The sequence below is a fragment of the Lissotriton helveticus genome, chromosome 8 (genome assembly GCF_964261635.1).
Source record: "Lissotriton helveticus chromosome 8, aLisHel1.1, whole genome shotgun sequence".
Lineage (NCBI taxonomy): Eukaryota > Metazoa > Chordata > Amphibia > Caudata > Salamandridae > Lissotriton > Lissotriton helveticus.
In genome coordinates, this window is record NC_136069.1 from 1,042,324,197 (window position 1) to 1,042,345,102 (window position 20,906).

The following is a 20,906-nucleotide window of genomic DNA, read 5'->3' on the forward strand; positions in this document are numbered from 1 at the left end:
CTCCCACCCTCGGGATACAATTCAAAGTAGCAAAGCTCAGCAACATCGAGTCTCTGGGGCAGCCTAACAACAGCATCACGGGACTAAAGAAATCACAAAATGATGTGGCAATAGGGGTAGCAAACATCTCCAAATAATTAATCATAGGCCCCAGAATCTGGAATCCTAGCCACTTCGCATTGGTGTTAAAACCAACCTTCTGGACTTTAAAGAAAGGGTATCTTCTAACAAGCAAAGTCATAACTGTCACCGAAATGACAGCACAGAAGCATCACACAAAAAAACAATTAAGTGTCAGATGCCCAAATGCACTCCCCACCAGTTGCTTTCAGGCTTCACTTTATTTCGAATGAACTATGTGACCATTTCAATCATCATAAATAGGCCGATATTAAAATTAAGGCCTTGTGACTGTCCCTTACTTTGGCTTTCTACAGTGACTGATACGTGTAACTAGCAGTCTTAAAGTGGTGTTTAGTCTGCCTTGAATAAAATGGGCCCAAGTTATGTATCCAAATAAAATTTACTGAACATGCATGAACTGGATGAGATATATATATATATATATATTTTTTTTTAACAGCCTGGTTACAAAGTTTATTGCTATACTCTTTCCCTATCACCTAAGCAAAGCCAACCTGAAACAAATTCAGACAAACCACTATTTTGGATCTAATTGAATTTTTCATAACACTGTTGGTCTAACAGGAGTGAATAAAGCGTGGCACGGACGTGAGGAAAGAAGACTTACAGTTAGTTGTAATACCTACTTTATAAATTAAAAACATGATGCTGAATCCTCTGCTCCTTCAGGGTTTAAGCAATGGTGGGGCTGCCTGTCTTGCAGTGGACAGCGGTGCCACACCCTGGCATGTGTGCAATTTGTGCGGGGTACCTTGCAGAGCAAATAATGACTTCATTCATTCCTGCACAAAAAACGAGGCATTTTCTGCGGATACTGGGGTGCGGTGCAGCTCTCAGTCACGTAACGTTTAACACGAGATTTTAGATGTGCGTGCTAGAACAGAAACATACCCTGCCACCCATGCACTGCAAATGAGAACTCTTCTTCATAGCATGCTCAAAAGGAAAAAAAAATAGCGCCTAGACAATTAAAAAGAAACTACCAAATACTTTTTTCGAATATCTCACATGAATTGATATTGTGCAACTCTAAGCACTCGACAAAACATACACACACAGTTGTGCCAGGGGCCAACCATCACAATTCTTTAGCCATTCAGGTGACACATGGGCGAGGGAGCTATGAGATGTTTCTCTGTGATGCAAGTCATGCTCAAAGGATGTCACACAATGGAAAACCCGAAAAAAGGCGTGAAAAGAGAAACACAAAAAGACAGCACCCGTTCACACAATTCACAACAATGCTGTACAACACCACACAGAAAAAACAAAACTCAAGGTGCAGTTAGAAGACACTGGTGGTGGATGGACACGACCACGGAATGATTCATTAGGAACACGGAGACACAAAGACTGTGGTGCTAGGAATCGGAATACCATTGCAGGACTCGGCGGCCGCCGTAGAGGTCACGGGGTCTGGAGGAAGGGTGTTGGCCGGTAAAGGAGGGGACGGGGTATTTTCAGATTCACCTACACAGCAGAAAATCAGAGCAAAAAGAGGCACAGCATTACAGCAGGAGCACTTAACTCGCGCCAACCCATGACGTCACATCGAAAGTGCACTTACACCCTCCCCACTCCATAAAAAATAAACTCGGCATTCATGGTGCATGCAGTGAGTGATAGGCCGCACTCAGGAGGCTGCAGCAAGTCAATGAGATGGCGGACGGATACACAACGCCCATTTAACAAGCACTGGTGGTTAATATACAGAGGGCTGCTTGGCGGCGTCTCTGGGCGAGACGCAGGACCCGGGGAGTGGAGGCAGCTGTTGCCACCTATTCCCCAAAGAGCACGTGCACATCAGCATCCCTTCCTTCCACGTATCGGCTTCCCACTCCCCATGCCACCGTGGGTCGATGTGCTCTGAGCTGACATCCCACCCCTCCTTCGGTCTACCTCCTGGAGCCCACGCCTCCTCCCTAGACAGCAGGTGCCTCTTAATAACGTCACCCTCGACATGCCAACTCCAGGCAATCTTCCGGCGCCCGCCAGAGGGGCGAGGCCCCCTAGTTTCCATCACTGCAAGGGCCGGACAAGAAACGCAAGTCACGGCCCGCTGCCCAATCTCGCATAAACTGACTGGGACTACAGCACTTGCATTATAAACGTGAGTATGGAAAGCAGAATAAACGACATGGTGGGTGGTGATAGAAATAATGACCTGCAGCGGAACCAACCAAAAAGAGCAGCAAATTAAAATGATGTCTTAAAACATTCCAAGAGTGCAATATTATATTTTTATTTCATATCTTGCAAATGAAGTCACTTAATCCCCACTTAACACCCTTTTTAACTCGTATTACTTTATTAAAATAATTTTGAATATTATTATTTTTTTTAAACGAGTTCAACACTTGGCTAAGTCTATACGATTTTTCTAAGGCCCCAGACCTAATATCATCTAATTTACAATTAATAAAAAAATTACAGTATGCAATGAGACATTACTAAAAAACAGACACTGTTCAATTAAATCAAGGCGATGGCTCGGGCACACTTTCTCGGGCACCCTGGCCTAAACTGAGTAGCATGCTCAAGATAACATTTCCAAAAATGATTTTTTTCAAACATTAAGTCGGCCTTGTACATTTATTAGGAAGGGGGGGGGTGACGTGAATGGGATTTAACTTAGTATTTATAAAATAAAAGAGGTAATTAATAAATGAATTTTGGAACAGATGACTAAAAGCATGATACGAGAGCACAGTGTCCCAGCTGTGCGTTGTGTGCATGAGGGATGTAACCTTGAGATGGAAGCAGTGAGTGCAGCCCGCGGAGGCAGCCGGCCTCGCCTCTCCTCCCGCCGCCCCCGGGCTGCCTCGCAGGGCGGAGCCCCCCACGCCCGCCCGGTGGCGCACTCACCGTCTCTGCCGCCCGCGCCGGATGATAGGGTGCCGCCCCAGGACCATCGCTTCTTCTGCTCCAGCTGCTGGCTGCGCTCCTGGGCTCGCCGCATCATGGCTCCGAGGCGGTCCTGGGGTGCGAAAGGGACAGACAGACAGCGTCAATAAAGAGTGACACAAAAACTGAAGCAGCGCGATCTTCTCCTTCCTCAGGAGCAGCAGCTCAGCTCACCTCCTCCCCATCCATCCAGCGAGCACGCGTCAGAGGACGGGACTGCACCAGTGACGCTTGCCACCCAGCCCTAAAGACGCCTCTCCCTAGTCCCCTGAAGACCACATGAGGTCACAGCTGGGGCCGCTGCAAGTAAATAACGCAGGTTGCATCAGTGGCTCAGCAGCCGCTGCCACCGTGCACCAGCCCGCGTCTTCACAGCAGAAGCATCGACCAGCATTAACCCCTTCCTGGCGCCGCAGCCCAGCCCACTTCTGGGTAATGGTTGCAGTCAACAGACTCTTCGGACAAACCACAAAAATACAATTACAGTATGTCGAATCTTACACAGACGCCAGAGTAATGCATACATAAGGCAACCGCTTTCCATATTTAGCCAACGAGTAACACTGATGCTCTTAATGGCACATTTAAGTGAGTATCGCATGGAGTACCGTACTACAACCCCCCCCACTCCCCCGCAAAGTAGAAAGCGCTATATAAAAGTAAATAATAGACAACGCATACCACAGACCAGCAAATCGTTTCTCTATGTGAGGAGAATGATTTTGGGACCACCGATTACTGCAAACAAATCGGAGGGGGCTTGGGTTTTCCATACACATCTCATGCTACAACTAGAGAAGAGACTGAGAAAAAAGGTTTGAAAAATAAAGTGGATATATATATATATATATATATATATATATATATATATATATATATATATATATATATATATATATATATATATATATATATATATATATATATATATATATATATATGAGTGTGCTAGGAACCAACCTTGATCACAAATCATAGATTCTGCGGCTGGCCAGCAGATCGATGAGCTAGTGACTGCTGCCGAAAACTGTGCAGTCTGCACAACACAGGTTCGAACACTGGTTAAAGTCCATCTCCGCCGTTCATCTTTCCAAGGTCGAATCATTTTAACTTATGCAATAGTGACACCGGCTATAATTGGCAATAGGACTGTACAGAAAACCCATTTTATAGTGCTTCACATCCCTAACGTGGAACTAAAGTGCTGTATGCGGAGAGGGATGCTAGCCGTGGATAGGGGTAGAGTCAGCATGGGTAGAGGAGGCTGGGGCGTAGTTTCGGGGGGCAGGGGGTGTTTGGGGTGTTACCCCTGTTATGTAGTAAATAGTTGGGTATAGGTGCTTTCGGTCGGGTATGGTGAGATGTCCGTTGGATTTCACCTAGGATATTTCTTTTTTCTCTCTCTCGGTTTTGAAGTTCTTATAAAATGCTGGTTATTTTACAAAGTATTTATTTTTAAGTACCGCTAACAAACCACAATGCTCTCCCTTTCCACTGCCCCTTAAGCCACCCTATGTCCTGCTTCTCAGATAATATATGTTAACTAGATATGCCAGCATGACAGTTGGGAAATCTGAAGCTCACCCCCCTCCACACCAATCTTACTGAACAAGCTACTCTTCTGGGAGTGGGGGAGGGGGAGGACGGTGGGTGGAGGCTTTGGGGTTAATCAGGGCTTTACGTGGAAAAAAAACCTGGGGGTGCTCTAAAAGGGGCTGGGCAAACCTTTTAAAGGGGTGTGGCCTATCCAAGTAGGGGCGTGGTCTAAATGAAAATAACTAGCATAGTACGCTTAAGAAAATCCCCTCCAATTATCCTACCTTCGGTAAACACTCTCTTTAAAGGATTTTCCTTCCTCTTACAAGGCGGCTCACCTAGCATAACTTCTCCACTTCCCAGTAGTGAGCAAAATTAGCATGCGCACATCGATGTGCATGCACTCACTGCAGTCCAATAAAAAAAAAAAGAAAACAGACTACCTTTGCGAGGCCCGAAAATAGAGCCCGATAGAGGCCCGTTTCGAGGCCCCCTGAAAATAACTGCCGGTGCTCAGACCCGGCTCACTTAAAGCCCTGCATCCATCCTAGGCACTGCGCCATCCAACCATCTTTCAATCCATCCATACATTCCTACCTACACATACATCTGTCCCTGCACCTATCCTAAGCATCTATCAGCCCACCCGCCTATCCTAAGTACTGGTACATTCATCCATCCATTCATCCATTCATTCATTCATCCATTCATTCATCCTTCCATCCTTCCATCCATCCACCCATCCATTCATTCATCCATCCATACATACATGTGTCCCTGGACCTATCCTAAGCATCTATCAGCCCACCCGCTTATCCTAAGCACTGTGCCATCCATCCATCCCTACGCCCATACATACATCTGTCCCAGAACCTATCCTATGGATGTATCAGCCCACCCGCCTATCCTAATTACTGGTCCATGCATCCATCCATTCATTCATCCATCCATCCATCCATCCATACATACATCCATACATTCATTCATCCATCCACCCATTCATCATCTCGCCATCCATCCACTCGCCCTTTATTCACCTATCCGTCCTTCTTTCTGTGCACCCTCCACCCCCGATCCTAACCACCCTGTATTATACTCATCCACCCAGCCTCTTAATGGGCCGAAAAGGCTGGTGATAACCATTGACAGGCAGATGTTTCTGGTAAAGAACCAGAAAGCTTTCAGTTGCTCTTTGTGGACCATAGTTCACCGCCCTTCTCTGGTAGTGTTTTAAACAACTAAGCCTCATTAACATGCAAATTGTCTTTTAAAGACCTGTAAAGTACTGTGTGTGCCCGGGAAGCTGTCTCAGGCCGGGTTGCCATACACGATGGGGAAGGGAAGGGGAGGGGGGGAAGGCTGAAGCGACTAGTTTCTTGTGCCATGCTTTAATGGGGCGCACTCCAAAAATGCCCCACAAAGCTTACACGAGGGCTGATACTCCCCCATCAAGTCAGGCTCCTAAACTACAGAAAGGGGGGTGGGGTCGCACACTACTCACACACCGGCAGGATTGCCCCTAAGGACTCTGGTTAATGTAGTTAAGTGTTCCGCGATGCATCATCTTTCGATCTTCTGCTGTCTTCGCCATCCCTGGACACGTGTTTCGGGGTTTCACCCCTCGTCAGCAGGGATAGGCCGTGTACTGGGGTTGCCGATGGCTGCCAAATATCTGCCAGGTATAGTACCACTCAGGCGCGTAGGTGCGGGGTCCCAGGCTCGTCAGCCGGCAGCTCAAGGGAGCTTAAAGTTACAAAAAGGGGGGTGGGGTCGCACACTACTCACACACCGGCGGGATTGCCCCTAAGGACTCTGGTTAATGTAGTTAAGTGTTCCGCGATGCATCATCTTTCGATCTTCTGCTGTCTTCGCTGTCTTCGCCATCCCTGGACACGTGTTTCGGGGTTTCACCCCTCGTCAGCAGGGATAGGCCGTGTACTGGGGTTGCCGATGGCTGCCAAATATCTGCCAGGTATAGTACCACTCAGGCGCGTAGGTGCGGGGTCCCAGGCTCGTCAGCCGGCAGCTCAGGGGAGCTTAAAGTTACAAAAAAGGGGGGTGGGGTCGCACACTACTCACACACCGGCGGGATTGCCCCTAAGGACTCTGGTTAATGTAGTTAAGTGTTCCGCGATGCATCATTTTTCGATCTTCTGCTGTCTTCGCCATCCCTGGACACGTGTTTCGGGGTTTCACCCCTCGTCAGCAGGGATAGGCCGTGTACTGGGGTTGTCGATTGCTGCCAAATATCTGCCAGGTATAGTACCACTCAGGCGCGTAGGTGCGGGGTCCAAGGCTCGTCAGCCGGCAGTTCAAGGGAGCTTAAAGTTACAAAAAGGGGGGTGGGGTCGCACACTACTCACACACCGGCGGGATTGCCCCTAAGGACTCCCTCCCTCGAGCAGTTGGCTGACGAGCCTGGGACCCCGCACCTGCGCGCCTGAGTGGTACTAAACCTGGCAATATTTGGCAGCCACCGGCAACCCCAGAAAACGGCCTAATCCCTGCTGATGAGGGGTAAATACCCCGAAACACGTGTCCAGGGATGGCGAAGATAGCGAAGATAGCAGAGATTCGAAAGAAGATGCATCGCGGAACACAAACAACACTTACCACAGTCCTTAGGGGCGATCCCGCTGGTGTGTTAGTAGTGTGCGACCCCACCCCCAATTGTAATGTTAAAGCTCCCTCGAGCAGTTGGCTGACGAGCCTGGGACCCCGCACCTGCGCGCCTGAGTGGTACTAAACCTGGCAATATTTGGCAGCCACCGGCAACCCCAGAACACGGCCTAATCCCTGCTGATGAGGGGTAAATACCCCGAAACACGTGTCCAGGGATGGCGAAGATAGCGAAGATAGCAGAGATTCGAAAGAAGATGCATCGCGGAACACAAACTACACTTACCACAGTCCTTAGGGGCGATCCCGCTGGTGTGTTAGTAGTGTGCGACCCCACCCCCAATTGTAATCCTAAACTACAGAGGCGGTGACAAAGGCTTGCAGTTTTAGAGCTACGGGTTGGTTTACATACACCCCTAACGGTGTTGCATGAAAGTAATTAAATAACTAAAGATGCGCATTAGAGGCGGACTGTGCAGAAAATGAAAGCACACTGCTATAGTGCTGCGAAACGCTACGTTTCCCCCGTGTGGCAAATTAAATAAATAAATAAGTGCGTCCGAGGCGAACTGCGCAGTTAACCAGCTGCAGCACATATGAACAAGCTCTCGACATTGCGCAAAGGCAGCCACTTGTATATAATTGCATCGCGCTTTCACCTTAAGTGAAAGCGCAATGCAAAAATAAACACGTGGCTGCCTTTGTTAGTAGAGGGCTCGTTGGCGTGGCCCCTCCTGACTCGGTGTCGCGGGCGCATGTGCACTGCACAGCACACATGCACATTACAAACACCTACCCAAAGCCCTCCAGTTATAATTAATTTGTATTTGTGGCTGAGTGAAACTGGTGTTATGAGGTTTCCGGCGTATGAGAGTCACGGACAATGAAAAGTCAAGGCAGTCTTTAATGTCAGCCGACTCCAAGACAAACAAGGAAGACCCAGGCGGCCCGTGCTCACAATGCGCAATGTTTACAATAGCTTCATCGATGTGTACGCGTGGACTGGCTGCTTTACTGGCGGCGGGAAAAAAAGTCCCCAGAGTGTCACGCTGCGAGTAAAGCATCCAGTCCCCGCATGCACATCTTCTGTCCCTCCGCGTGCACGCTTTGGAATCTGTATCGATTCTAAAAGCCCTCGCATGGCGAGAGCAGAGCATGCGTGCTGCTAATGCCAGGCGAGACCTAAAAAAGAAAACGGACTACCTTTGCGGGGCCCGAAAATAGAGCCAGATAAAGACCCGTTTCGAGGCCCCCTGAAAATAACTGCCTGTGCTTAGACCCAGCCCACTTAAAGCCCTGGGGTTAATCAAATAAAGTTCTGCATACCCTTTGTGGTGCAGGGGAACGCCCTGCCCATGGGATAGGGCCGATTAGAGGTGCATGCGGCAAAGTACTGGACACACACCTTATTGCTGTTCTGGAAGGAGACCCCAGGTGGTCTCAACTCCATTTATTTATACCCAGCAGCCGCGCCCAGCCATGGGGTTGAATGCCTCATCATCAGGATGGAGGTCAATGTGTGTGGGCTTGATGGCTTATTACACCCGCCAACGTTAATACTTGTTAAAATCTCTGAGAACGGAGCTTGACAACACACACAATATCAGAGTCTCTAATTTGGGTCCGGATTAAGCCGCAGGATGTATCGGTGATTCCGTGCCACGGATCCGGCCACAGTACCTTGAATCGATTTGAACACAGTGTGCTGCGATTCAGGGATGCTGCCGTCCCTGCAAAGCGTGTCCTTCTCCATTGCATGCCCCTACGGAAATGCGGGGTGAGTGTCCATCCCACTCTTGAGGGTCCACAGTGTCTTTTACCTCTTCCTAATTCTGCTCTTCCTTAGATGGGGCTATCACCTTCTTGAACCAGGACACATTTCTGGCCACCGTCTCACTTCCTCTAGTGGCAGTCACCATGTCTCCACTCACAGCCGTAACCATCCATGGGCCCTTTGGGTACTTTCCCCCTGGATGACTGACCCGAATCAGCACTCTGTCTCCTGGGGCTATTTTAGGAGTTTGGGCCGGTCTTCTCCTGCTCGTCTGATCGTTGTGTGCTTCCTTCTTTCTTGTGTGTTGACAGGGTCATATCTGGGAGTTTTCCAACCTGCCCAATGGGGGATCAGGTCACGTCGATGTCCTTTGAACATTAACAAGCAGGGGGAACACTGGATGGTGCAGTGTAGCGTGGTCTTGTATGTTGTGAGGAACCTGTGGAGGCCTATTTCCAAGTCAGCTTCCTCTTGAGCGCCAATGTGAAGGGTTTTATTCAGGGTGAACATGAACCGCTCAACTACTCCATTGGTCTAGGGACACTGTGGAGTGACCTTCCTGTATTTGATCCCTAGTTCGCGGAGAACGTTTCGGAATGCAGTCCCTTGAAAAGGTGGCCAGTTGTCTGTCCTTATTTCGTTGGGAATGCCAAGGAGGGCAAAAATTATTTCCGGCAAGGACCCTAGTTTTGAGAAGGTTATTTTCGAATCAGTATGGTTGCAATTGTACGGCCCATCGCTCTATTCGAGGGGGTGGATGCAGTGCACTTCCTCTGAATAGGGAGACCAGTGGTTGATGGTCAGTTATTACTCTGAACAGTCACTCACGTAGGTAGAGGTGAAAATATTCGCCGCACCACTTGATCACCTGGGCCTCCCTTTTGATATGGGCATACTGAGCCTCCGTAGCGGTGAGTGTTCGACTGGCAAATGCAATGGGCACCGGCCGGCCTGGTTCCCTCTCCTGGATCAAGACTGTCCACAGCCATACTGGACTGGCGTCCACCACCAGATCAGTTGCTTTGTCCGGATCAATGTAAGGCATGGTGGCTCTGTCCAAAAGAGCTTTCTTGAGGTCTCCAAATGCTTTTGCTTTTTTGGGACCCCAGACCCAAGTCACTTCTGTATTCGTGAGGGCACGGAGCAGGTCACCTAGCGTCGCCAGGCCCAGAACAAACAAGCAGCAATACGTCGCCATCCCAAGATAGCTGCAGATCTCAGAGACATTGCAGGGGACTGGTGCTCGTATGATGGCCTGTGATTTCTGGTGGTCCACTCGGATGCTGTCTTTTGTGACCATATATTCGAAGAATGAGCATTTGTAATGGAGAAGCATCATACCACATTCACTCAGCCTCTTCAACGTCACGTGTAGCCGCCAGGGATGGTCTGCTATTGTTGTCAAGTAGATGAGGAAGTCGTCACTTATATTCATGACTCCATGCAGGCCGGATAGTGTTTCTTGGGTGGTGTTTTGAAACACCTTTGCCGTGGATGAGATCCTGAAACTCAAGCGCTTGAAGCACTGCAAACGAAGGTGTGTTGAGAAGGTAGCTATACACCTGCTGTCCTTATCCAGTTGCAGTGGATGATATCCAGAATTTAGATTGAGTTTGGAGAACCACCTGGCTCTGTTCAGACCAGCGATGAGTTTGTCCATTGTAGGGGTTAAATGCCTTTCTCTTCTGATCACCTTGTTGAGTAGGCACAGGTCAATGCATAGTCTGATTCTTCCAGGTTGCTGTGGCTTCTCCGGAATATCCATGGGGGTCACAGAGGGCATCCAGTTTTTCAAGCTTTTCCAAATCTTGCTTCACCAGGGGTCTTAGGTGAGCAGGAACTCTATGATGCCTTAGCGCTAATGATTTCACAGACTTGTGTCTGTGCAATTTCACATGTGGCCCTTTCAGGCACCCAGTCCTTGGAACAGATTCGGGAACTGGCACACTAGGTATTCCACCTGCTTAGCTTTAATTGCTCTGGCAAACACCCACTAAATTGAGATTCCACAATGTGGAATATTGTCTCAGTGTTTCACTGTGACTTCCATCACTCCCAGGAGTGAAAATGGTTAATTGCCCTTGAAGGTGTAGACCCTAGTGGAGGCCAAGGTTTGAGGTGGGCATACTGCATGTCGCTCATTAAGGTGACTGATGCCCCTGTGTTGATGAGAGCTCTGATAGTTGTTCCTGCAACCATTATTTCACACTAAAGCCAGTGGCTCTTCTTCATGTGTTCTATGTAGGAAATGAGGAACAATTCTTCGCCCTCGGAGTCATCCAGGTCTTGGCTTACAGAGTCCAAGCATGGCAGGGTACTATGCTCTTCGGTTCGTTGTCAGCCACATTGAGATGCCTGAGGGACCTGGTTGGGGTTATCCTGGTCTCTGGCCCCCGGGCCTTCGGTTAGCTCTTGTAGACCTTTGCAAAGTTATTCATTTTATCACAATTCGAGCTGGCTTTCTCCATTGCTTGAGAGTTGTCAAGGGCTTGGTCTTCCCTCCCACATCTCCTGCATCAGGATCTCATTCTCCATTCCGGTGGTCCAGAAAGTGTCGCCTGTGATCGGGACCTAATGGCATTATCTGTTCAGGTAATTTGGGTCTCTGACTGCCATATCATAGTCGTCATCTGTAAGACCCCCCCCAGGATATAGCGGCATAGATTAGCAAATTTAGCGGCACAAGTATGGAAATTTAGCGGCACAAATATGGAAATTTAGCGGCATTTTTGCGACACTTTATTTTACTCATAATCATTCATTTTCAGCCTTAAATCAATGGAAACTGTTTTAGCAGAGTATTCCGCTTTGAAATAGGCAGCCTGGAATATGGAACAGAGGAAGCAGCCCACAGGTGAAAGCTGTTATCCCTTGCTTTAGTGTAGGTTCTGAGAAGCCCTGTAGGCGACCTGGCCAGCTGCATAGCATTGCTATTCCTAGCTTTCAGTGGCTCAAGAACCAATGTGAACTTATAATACCTCTGGTCTGGCAACTTCACCTCCTTCCTAGCCAATCTTCCCAAGGCCGCACATATTGGGAAAGCACAAACTCCTGCTCTCTTCTAACCATTGAATGGCCCTCTTCCTATCCCTGGGACTGCATCACCGAGTTGAACTTATATAGCATGCCTGGTATCTGGCTCTGGTCCCAAGAGTCAGTGATAATTCTCCTACCATTTGCCCCACTCCACCAAGTGTCACCATTCTGCCCTTAAGGGTGTCATCTCCTTCGCCCGAGGGTAAAGCATATGGAATTTCACCCACTAAAAATGATACAACATGCCCCTGTCAACTTTGGTGTGTGGGAATGACAACGAGACCAGTAAAATCACCAATCAGCGAGCACCGCAGCATGATCCGCTGAAAAAAAACAAATACCGAAAGGTGCTCACACTTCCTTGAGGCACACCACACACCAGACAGTTTGCGCTGGACCATTATTGACTCCAACCCTTGCTGGCCAGCGAAAACCCTGTTCACACAAGAACAACTCTGAGTGTTTTGTTTGAGATCCAGCACTCCGGGATTGAATGACGACATACCCTGGGCTGAATTTATTAATTAATTCCTCTGTTTAAGTTCCTCCTCCCCAATGTCAACGCCCATGAACCACACCAACCAGGGCTTTTCTCCACACTCATAGGGTGAGTTTGTCCTCGTAGATACTGTTACCCCTTCTATCCCCGGAGATGGAGCCTACACAGATTAAGCCTGATTAAGTAGGACTTTTTGACCCCCCTCTCTAATATGAACTTCAAAACCCCTCCAACCCATCCCTTGTTTTGCCTTCCCTCTGTCAACCATATCTTGATGAAGGGGATTACGAGGATACTCGTCACTGTTTTTATCAACCTCACTATTTTTTATCATACTCACTGCCAGACTCGGACGCCTGCCCTCCCCCGTCAATTACAGCTGTGTTTTCCATACACCTGACAAGTTGCCACATTTGAACGGCCATAACCATGTCAAGATCACGCCCACCAACTATTGTGGATCAACGAGGCCATGATCCCAAAACACCCCAGACTGAATATTTGAAATACTTTTATTGCAAACACTTCAATCCTGACTCTGAGGATCCCGTGTACCACAGCTGCTGGCAACACTCTTACTTGTGCTCATAATATTAGTCTGAGCAATTAAACCTACTGCCATGCGCCCCCGCCCTCCCCAAGATGGTGGTGCAACACAACTGTTACAGTCCCTGGTGACCTCTTTGCTTTTTTCACGCTACACACGCTACCTGGTCAGAGTCGGACCTTTCTCAAGCTCCGCACAATCACATCCCATACAGATACAACCTTTTCCCTGCACGCCTTTCATTTCGTGGGCACTTTTGTAAAAATCGCCGCATTTTTTACAAAAGTGCCAGTTTCGCGGGCACTATTGTAAAAATCGCCGCATTTTTACAAAAGTGCAGATTTTGCGTCAAACCGCGAAATTCTGGAGGGTCTGATCTGTGCCAGTACCTGGAGGTGTTCGAACAGTTTGTACATCTCCTCCCTGGCCTAATGTAGGACCTTGGTGTGTTTCCAGTTGTCGGGGAACAAAGCGGTTCCCAGGGAGCGGTTGATGGTGTGGCTGAGCATGGATGCGATGGTGTTGGCGGCTCTGTTGAAGATGTGGTGGGGGCAGGGGTCCGTAGGGGCCCCTGAGTGGATTGACTTCATTGTCTTCAGTGTGTCTTCGGTGGTGAGGTCTGTCCAGTTGTCAATCGCTGGGTCTATTGGTTATTCAGAGAACCACAGTCTAGGGCCACTTTAAGTCATTAACTTTTATATGCACTTTATTTTGCTGATGAACCCAGCAGTAGAGATTTCTGGGAACTCTATTAATATAGAAATTAGATTTCTTACATACTTTTCCAATCCAAGGAATGTGAATTCTATGTAGATGGGCTAAATAAGGTACTAATGTAAAAATATTTTTTATAGATTTTTAAATATTTTTTCAAAAATGTTTTTCTTGAGCTTTTTATAAGAAAAAACAATGTAGTTAGGACATTAACATTTAAATTGGCACTTAGTATCAGGACTAGTTTGCACGAGAGCAAATGCAATACTATTTGAGTGGAAACGTTTTCTTATCTATTCCCATAGGTGTGTGTTTTTCAATCTTATCTAGAGATCATTCCCATCTGCAATATGGAGCACACACGATGCAGTGTTTCGTTCGATCTAGCCCGTCCAGGAACTTCCATCAGTCCTCTCTTTTATTGCTTGGCATTTGCTGTACTGATGTTTACTTTTTGCTCTCTCTTCCTACAAGTATCTTAAAGGTTAAATCACACAGTTGTCTGAAGGTGCACTTAGCGCACACGTGGGGGTTGACACAGTATGAAGATAAATAAAGACAAATTAAGGGAAATGTTAACTTTTTTCTCTGAACCCTCTAACAGCTATACTGTACAGGGTATAGTAATCTACCCTAATACACAGGTGTTCACGTCATTCGTAAATCCTCAGCTACATACAAGCGGGCCTTACCTGTGTCATTCTACAATCATCTGATCACTGTGGTTGTCACCAAGAATAAACAAGACTCCATTGTACAAAGATAAAAAGGCAGAGGTAAAAACATAAGGGGCTTATTTGGAGTTAGGAAGACCGGATACTGCACCAAAAACAAGGCAGAGTATCCTGGATGCCAAACTCTCTGTTCCTCCACTATACATATATAATTACGGTGCGTGCCATGTTTACAACTGAAGTCCCCATGCTGCCTTTGTCCGTGGTAACATTTGATGGATTGCCCGATTAAAAATGGAATGTCTTTCAAAGAACCTCAGATCATCAACCCTACCTGATAGACTCTGGATGTCTGAATAACATACCAAGCTGGTCTTTATTGATGGAATCCAAGTCACATCTGCAAGTGTCAGATAGAGAGAGCACAAGAGTCGACCACCGTCCCAACCGTCCTGTCTCTCGTCTTCTCGCTCTCTCCAGCACTCTGGAACCCCCATATGTCATACCCTGCATGCTACACCAAACTATACCACACATCTTCCCCTTCACAAATAAACAACAAAAGAACAAACCAAAAAAAAACAACCAAACAAACCACACAGATAACACCCACAAACAAAACAAACACAACAACAACAATACACAAGAATTTAGTCAAAAAATCTTCTAGGTATTTTCTTGACACAAGAACTACTTCTGGGTAACCCAAACAGATCCTCACTTGTCTTGGTAACAACCTGGTTTCCAATCAACTCTTGACCAACTGTTTTCTTAACACCTTCCTCCATAACGTTCTTAAAAACCCTCGCCACACAGGACAAATTCTACTATTGCCCATGGCCATCTGTACAGAATTTCACAAACCCCTTTTTACCTGGATGGGTTCTCTAAACTTGGACAAACCTTTCCTCAACAGTAGAGGATCTTTGACCTGAACCCAAGCACTGACCTGTACCTCAACAGCATTTTTGTGCTTACACTTACTCTCCATTTCACTCGCTCTGAACCTGCTAACCTCATCACTGGTGGCCTTGGCTTTCCCAGCCAATGCTTTTACATCCACCTCCTTGTTGATAACACCCGATATCCAATCAGGACAAAGACATGAGCTGACACGCCTTCCTCTCATCAGCTCCAAAGGCACCTGCCCTGTGAATGAATGCGGAGAAATGCGATAAGCCCAAATGGTGTTACCAATAGCATCAGCGCAATCCATTTCATAACTTAGTGCACTCTGTACACATTCTACTAATACTCCGTAAAATCTTCCCATCTTTTCCATTGAATTGAGGGCAATACAGAGGCGTGCGAACATGTTTAATGCCATTTTTGAAAAATAATTCTTGCATAGATGTGGAAGTGAAGCATATAGCTGGGTCTGAAATGAGGTGGCGAAGTGAGCAAAAAAATAATGATGGATTCAACCCAGATATGTGACTGGGGGGGAGTGTCTGAAAAGTTTCAGCGCTCGGTCCATCATCTCCTTGTGTTTGCTTTGTTTGCCCTAAGTTGGCAGGGTATGCCCAGAAGTGGGTCCCTTGCTCACTTTGCCACTGGGTTCAAGCAAGCCTGGCTGATGAAGGGTGTTACACAGCGACCGGTCCCAGGATGCTTGTTTCCGGTTCAGGGAAGACCTGGCTTGGCAGTTCGGGCTGGACTATTCCCACGAGGCATAGGGCCAAGACTGATTTGCATATAGCTGGGTCTGAACTGAGGTGGCGAAGTGAGCTAAAGAATGATGATGGATTCAACCCAGATCTGTGACTGGGGGAGAGTGTCTGAAAAGTATCAGCGCTGCGTCCATCATCTCCTTGTGTTTGCGAAGTGAATTGTACCCCATTGTCAGAGAAAACTTCAGCTGGCATCCCTTCCCTATAAAATACTTCCTTGAAAAAGTTGAGTACACTGGCAGTGTTGGGCTCAGCCACACCTTTAATCTCAACCCAGGAGGATAACTGGTCCATCAACACAATGAAATACCTCATCTGCGCCGGGAAGAACATGAAAAGGACCTACAAAATCAACTGATCCTTTCTTCCACACACTATACGGACTCACTACAACCCTAGGCTCAGGAACTGAGGTCACCAAGAGTTTGTCGCTAATACAACACTGAGCACACTCCCGGACCACTTCATCTACTTCTCTGTCCATAAGTTGCCACCAGTACTTTGTTCTAATGCGCCGTTTGGTAGCTATCATGCCTAAATGACCGTCATGGGCTGTTTCAATTATTATCATTCTGAAACTCCCAGGAGGAATCAATTTCTCTACTCTAACCAGAATACCATTCTCAATAGATAACTCATCAGCCTCCTTCCAGTACAGTTGCAAAGTAGATTTAATTTTTTTTCTCTTGGCCAGCCTTCCAACACATATTTCATGACAACCATAAGATCCACAGCATTAGTCTCCATGTCACACCATTCCTGCACACTGCCACACACAACCCGACCCTCAATCAATGCTGTTATGCATTCTACAACTTCATCTTCATTAGATTCCATTTGATCAACAACAGGTAGCCTTGATAAACAATTGGCTTTACAATTCTTTCCACCCGGAATATATGCCACTTCAAAATTAAATTAAAGCAACTTGACAGATAGTTTAGCAAGTCTAGCAGTACATTTCTTAATTTTGTGCCAATTCAAAATGTCCACCAAAGGACGATGATCAGTTTGTAGACAAAATGATCTTCCCCACAGATATGGCTTACATTTTTCAACACTCCAAGTACAAGCCAACATCTCATTTTCGATCACAGAGTATCTGGTTTCCACATCAGACAATCTTCTTAAAGCAAATCCAATGGTAGAGTCCGTTGTTCCATGACTGTGTTAAAGCACCGCTCCAATTCTGTATGCACTTACAGCCACAGTAACAAAAGTTTTGCAACCAGCCACATATGGTTGAAGCACTGGTGCTGAAATAATTTTCTCTTTGATTAAATCAAAATTTCTCTGACACATTTGACCAAGAAAAACCTGTATTTTTCTTCAACAAGAGTCTAAAACACGGAAATATCTGAATAATTCCTTACAAATTTAGAACATAACTCACACATCCCAAGGGAAGATCTAAGTTGATCTTTCTCTTGGGGATGTGGAGCCTTTACAATCGCCTCCACTACCTATCCTGGTTTAGGTTTCACCCCTTCAGAAGATAATATATGACCCAAATACTCTATTTTCTTGACCGCAAAAACACATTTGCTTTTTTTAGGGTAACACGATGTTCACACAAATCGTTTAATACTCTCCTGAGAGTGTGATATTGTTCTTCTAGGGTCTTGGCAAACACCAGAATGTCATCTTGAAATGCCACAACATTCTTGATCTCTTGCAGCAACCTTGTCACACCCTGCTGAAAAACAGAAGCAGCAGATGCCAGGCCGAATGGCATCCTACAAAACTGAAAAGGACCATCAGGTGTAACAAAAGCTGTAAGATGTTGTGATTCAGCCTCCAACAATACCTAATGATATGCTGCTTTCAAATCCAGTTTAGTATACCACTTGGCCCATCCAACTACTGTAATGAAATCCTCTATTCGTGGCAACGGAAAACTCGCCACCCAGATGGCACTGTTTACACTTCTTAAATCAATACAGAGTTGTAGTTCACCAGAGCACTTCTTGGCCTAAACTACTGGAGATAACCCTAAAGTGGCATCAACTGGTTCAGCAATACAGTCTTCACTTCAGATAAACGTTCATCGAGGTGAACAGTGAAAACGTTTTCTTTTTTTACAGTTAAAGGCTCCCACTTTTGCTTTTAGTGAACAGCCTGCTTGGGCCCAGCCCTCTGGCGTGCAGCCTCGGGTTGACAGTTCTTCAGTGTGGTCGGGGACTTCGCAGTCCATTTCACGGCGACGCCGGACGCATTCAGTCGCTTTCAACGCTCCATCCTTCTCAGCAGGCCCTCTTTCCTCACGGGCTGAACGCGGGCTAGATTTGATGATGGGTAGTCTCCACTGCTTTGCCCACACACGAGGCAGTCACCACAACCTCTTTTACTTTATTCGCCACGCTTGGGGCTCGAGCTGGCTCTGGAGACTACTGGCTCTTGAACGGGCACAGTTTATCATCGTCTCAGGGGAGTGGGTAGCTACTCCACTCTCCACTCTCCTCCCGCATTCGGTTATCAGCGCTGCCACTTATGTTTGCCATCCGTGCTCACCCTGCCCGATTTCCGATCTGGCCTCTCCCTCTTCGAGGCAGTCTGCGGCAATGGCCGGTACCTTGGCAGTCCAGCCTAGCTCACCTTTTGTCTCGCCCGCCAGGGGGGCTCACTTCGTGCCGAATGGCACCGTAGCAGACCCTTTGATGCGGGGTGGGCTCCCGCTGATCTTCAGTTGGGCTTCAGCGGGCTGCTTGCAGGGGCATGCAACTGGCTCCTTTACATGCCGCACGGGCTATCGAGCGCATTCGGGGCCTCCTCGCAGGGGGTGTCCGAGACATGGACAACACTCTCCCCCTGTTCCCAATCTGCTGGGCTGCTGCACGCACGGGCACAGCCCCCTCGTCCCCAGCGTTATGTTCTAGGCCCTAGGCCCACATACTGGAGGAAGAACACAGACACTGGAATACAGTACTAGGAACTAGCCACAAGCACTCGGGCTCTTTTATTTGTGGGGTCATCTGACTGGTGACGCCAGGGGGGGTGGGGGGGAGGAGTGAGAGAGTGAGAGTGAGAGTGAGAGTGAGAGACTGTCTGTCCTCGAGGGAGTGGGTGGCAGAAACGTAAAGTTTGTAAATAAAAGGAAAACAAAACATTACCAGAAACACAACACATCCTTAGTGTTCATGTTGACTCTAAAAAGCCTGTAATCAGTCTCCCAGGCTCTCCAGCAGTGACAGCGCTGAATTCCTTGTTTTGTCACAAACAACTCTTGCGTTATCCTCGTCGTCAATGTGGAAGTCTGAATAACGTACCACGCTAGCCTTTATTGTATGGATGTCTTTATTGATGGTATCGAAGTAACATCTGCAAGTGACAGATATAGAGAGCCCAAAAGCCAGCCACCCTCCCACATGCTGGAAGAAAACCTTTTTTTGTTTTTCACTTTCAAACTCCCACTTTGAGTGTCTGCTTTTGAAGAACTAAAAACCCACCATAGTCCAAATAAACCATTAGCTTTGGCAGTCTACCGAGAAAGACCTATGTTGCAGCACTTCAGATCAACGTCAAATGTACGTAAAACATGAACCTGAAAGAGTTACATATGACAAAAGCTAATCTGATGGTGTCAGAACCTCGTTCAGAGGGCTACGGGGCAAGCAGGAGCTACTTATCCCAACCATTGGGTTTGAGGCCTTATGGTCCTGATGGACAGGACCCAAAGGTGGATGGGCGAATCCATCACATCGCACTTCATGCAGATGACTTATTAATGTTCCTGGCAGACTCAAGAGTAGCACTGTTGAGAGCAAAGGAGCTCCTGCAAGAGCTCAGTGGGATAGCGTGACTCAAAGTAAACTGGGCAAAGTCCTGCCTTTTCCCCACAAGAGACAGACTAAGTGAGAGGGGAAGACCGCTGCTTTACATACATTGGCACATAAATTTATCACAACCTGGAAGACTTATTGGAGGGTAATATCGGGAGAGCCATAAGGGGGGCGAAAAGCAGCTTTGACTTTTGGGAAACTCTCCCATTATCGGTGATTGGCCGAGTAGCTCTTCTTAAAATGATTACACTACAGACACTACTGTATTATTTTGGGGTGTTGCTGGTCTGGATACCGGCGAAATTTTGCGCCCAGCTCAAATCACTGGTCTTGGGCTTTCTATGGTGCAATGGAAGGCGCAGAGTAGCTCTGGGAGTGCTTATGAGGCCAAGATCACAGGGGGGTCTGGCCATCCCCGATTTTGAGATATTTTACCTGGTGGCACAGTTGCAATGGTTCACCAGATGGATGGCTGGCAGGCTCTGGGGAAGGAAGAGCTGCAAGACGATTTCCTGCCACTGAGACTACTATCCCTAATAGTTCTAAAGCTCCCAATGCAAATTAACACTCTTTCTATGGAGTACGAACGGCGCTGATGTGCTGGAATAGAAATTTGAGGCGGGGCAGATTAAGTGTCCATACGCCCCAGAAATCTCGTTACTACTTTGCGAGGCATTACCTCATGGATGAACCTGGCGGAAGCTGGAAACTTGGGGAGAGAGGTGGCTTAAGACACTAGCCTTGGGGACTTATATTGGGAAGGTGCCATTATTCCATTCCAGGACCTTCAGGAGAGATATGACTTGCCCGGGGGAGACTTCCTACTACACTCAGCGCTCACTGCGGCCACACGAAAGCACTGGGGGGAGGGGTTGTCTGAACTGCAGTTGTCAATGGGGTGCCAGTATGTGGTGAAGGAGGCGGGGACATTTAAGGCGGTCACATGCTGATGCAGGCGTATGACCCAGGAAGTGGTGCTCTCGCTGACGGCACTGAGACAAAAATGGGAG

At 47.4% G+C, this 20,906-nt stretch overlaps 1 protein-coding gene across 5 annotated transcripts in view; it reads right to left on the reverse strand.

Annotated features, from left to right (window-relative positions):
• MAP7D2 (MAP7 domain containing 2) overlaps positions 1 to 20,906 on the reverse strand; it is a 507,532-nt gene that overhangs the window by 174,539 nt on the left and 312,087 nt on the right. For 4 of the 5 annotated variants that reach the window (XM_078657900.1, XM_078657904.1, XM_078657902.1 and 1 more), the window contains exon 5: positions 3,010 to 3,121. In XM_078657900.1, the coding sequence (XP_078514026.1) occupies positions 3,010 to 3,121 (112 nt within the window). Of the gene's footprint in view, positions 1 to 1,521; positions 1,615 to 3,009; positions 3,122 to 20,906 lie in introns of all 5 variants that reach the window. The other variant, XM_078657903.1, reaches the window with a different exon arrangement.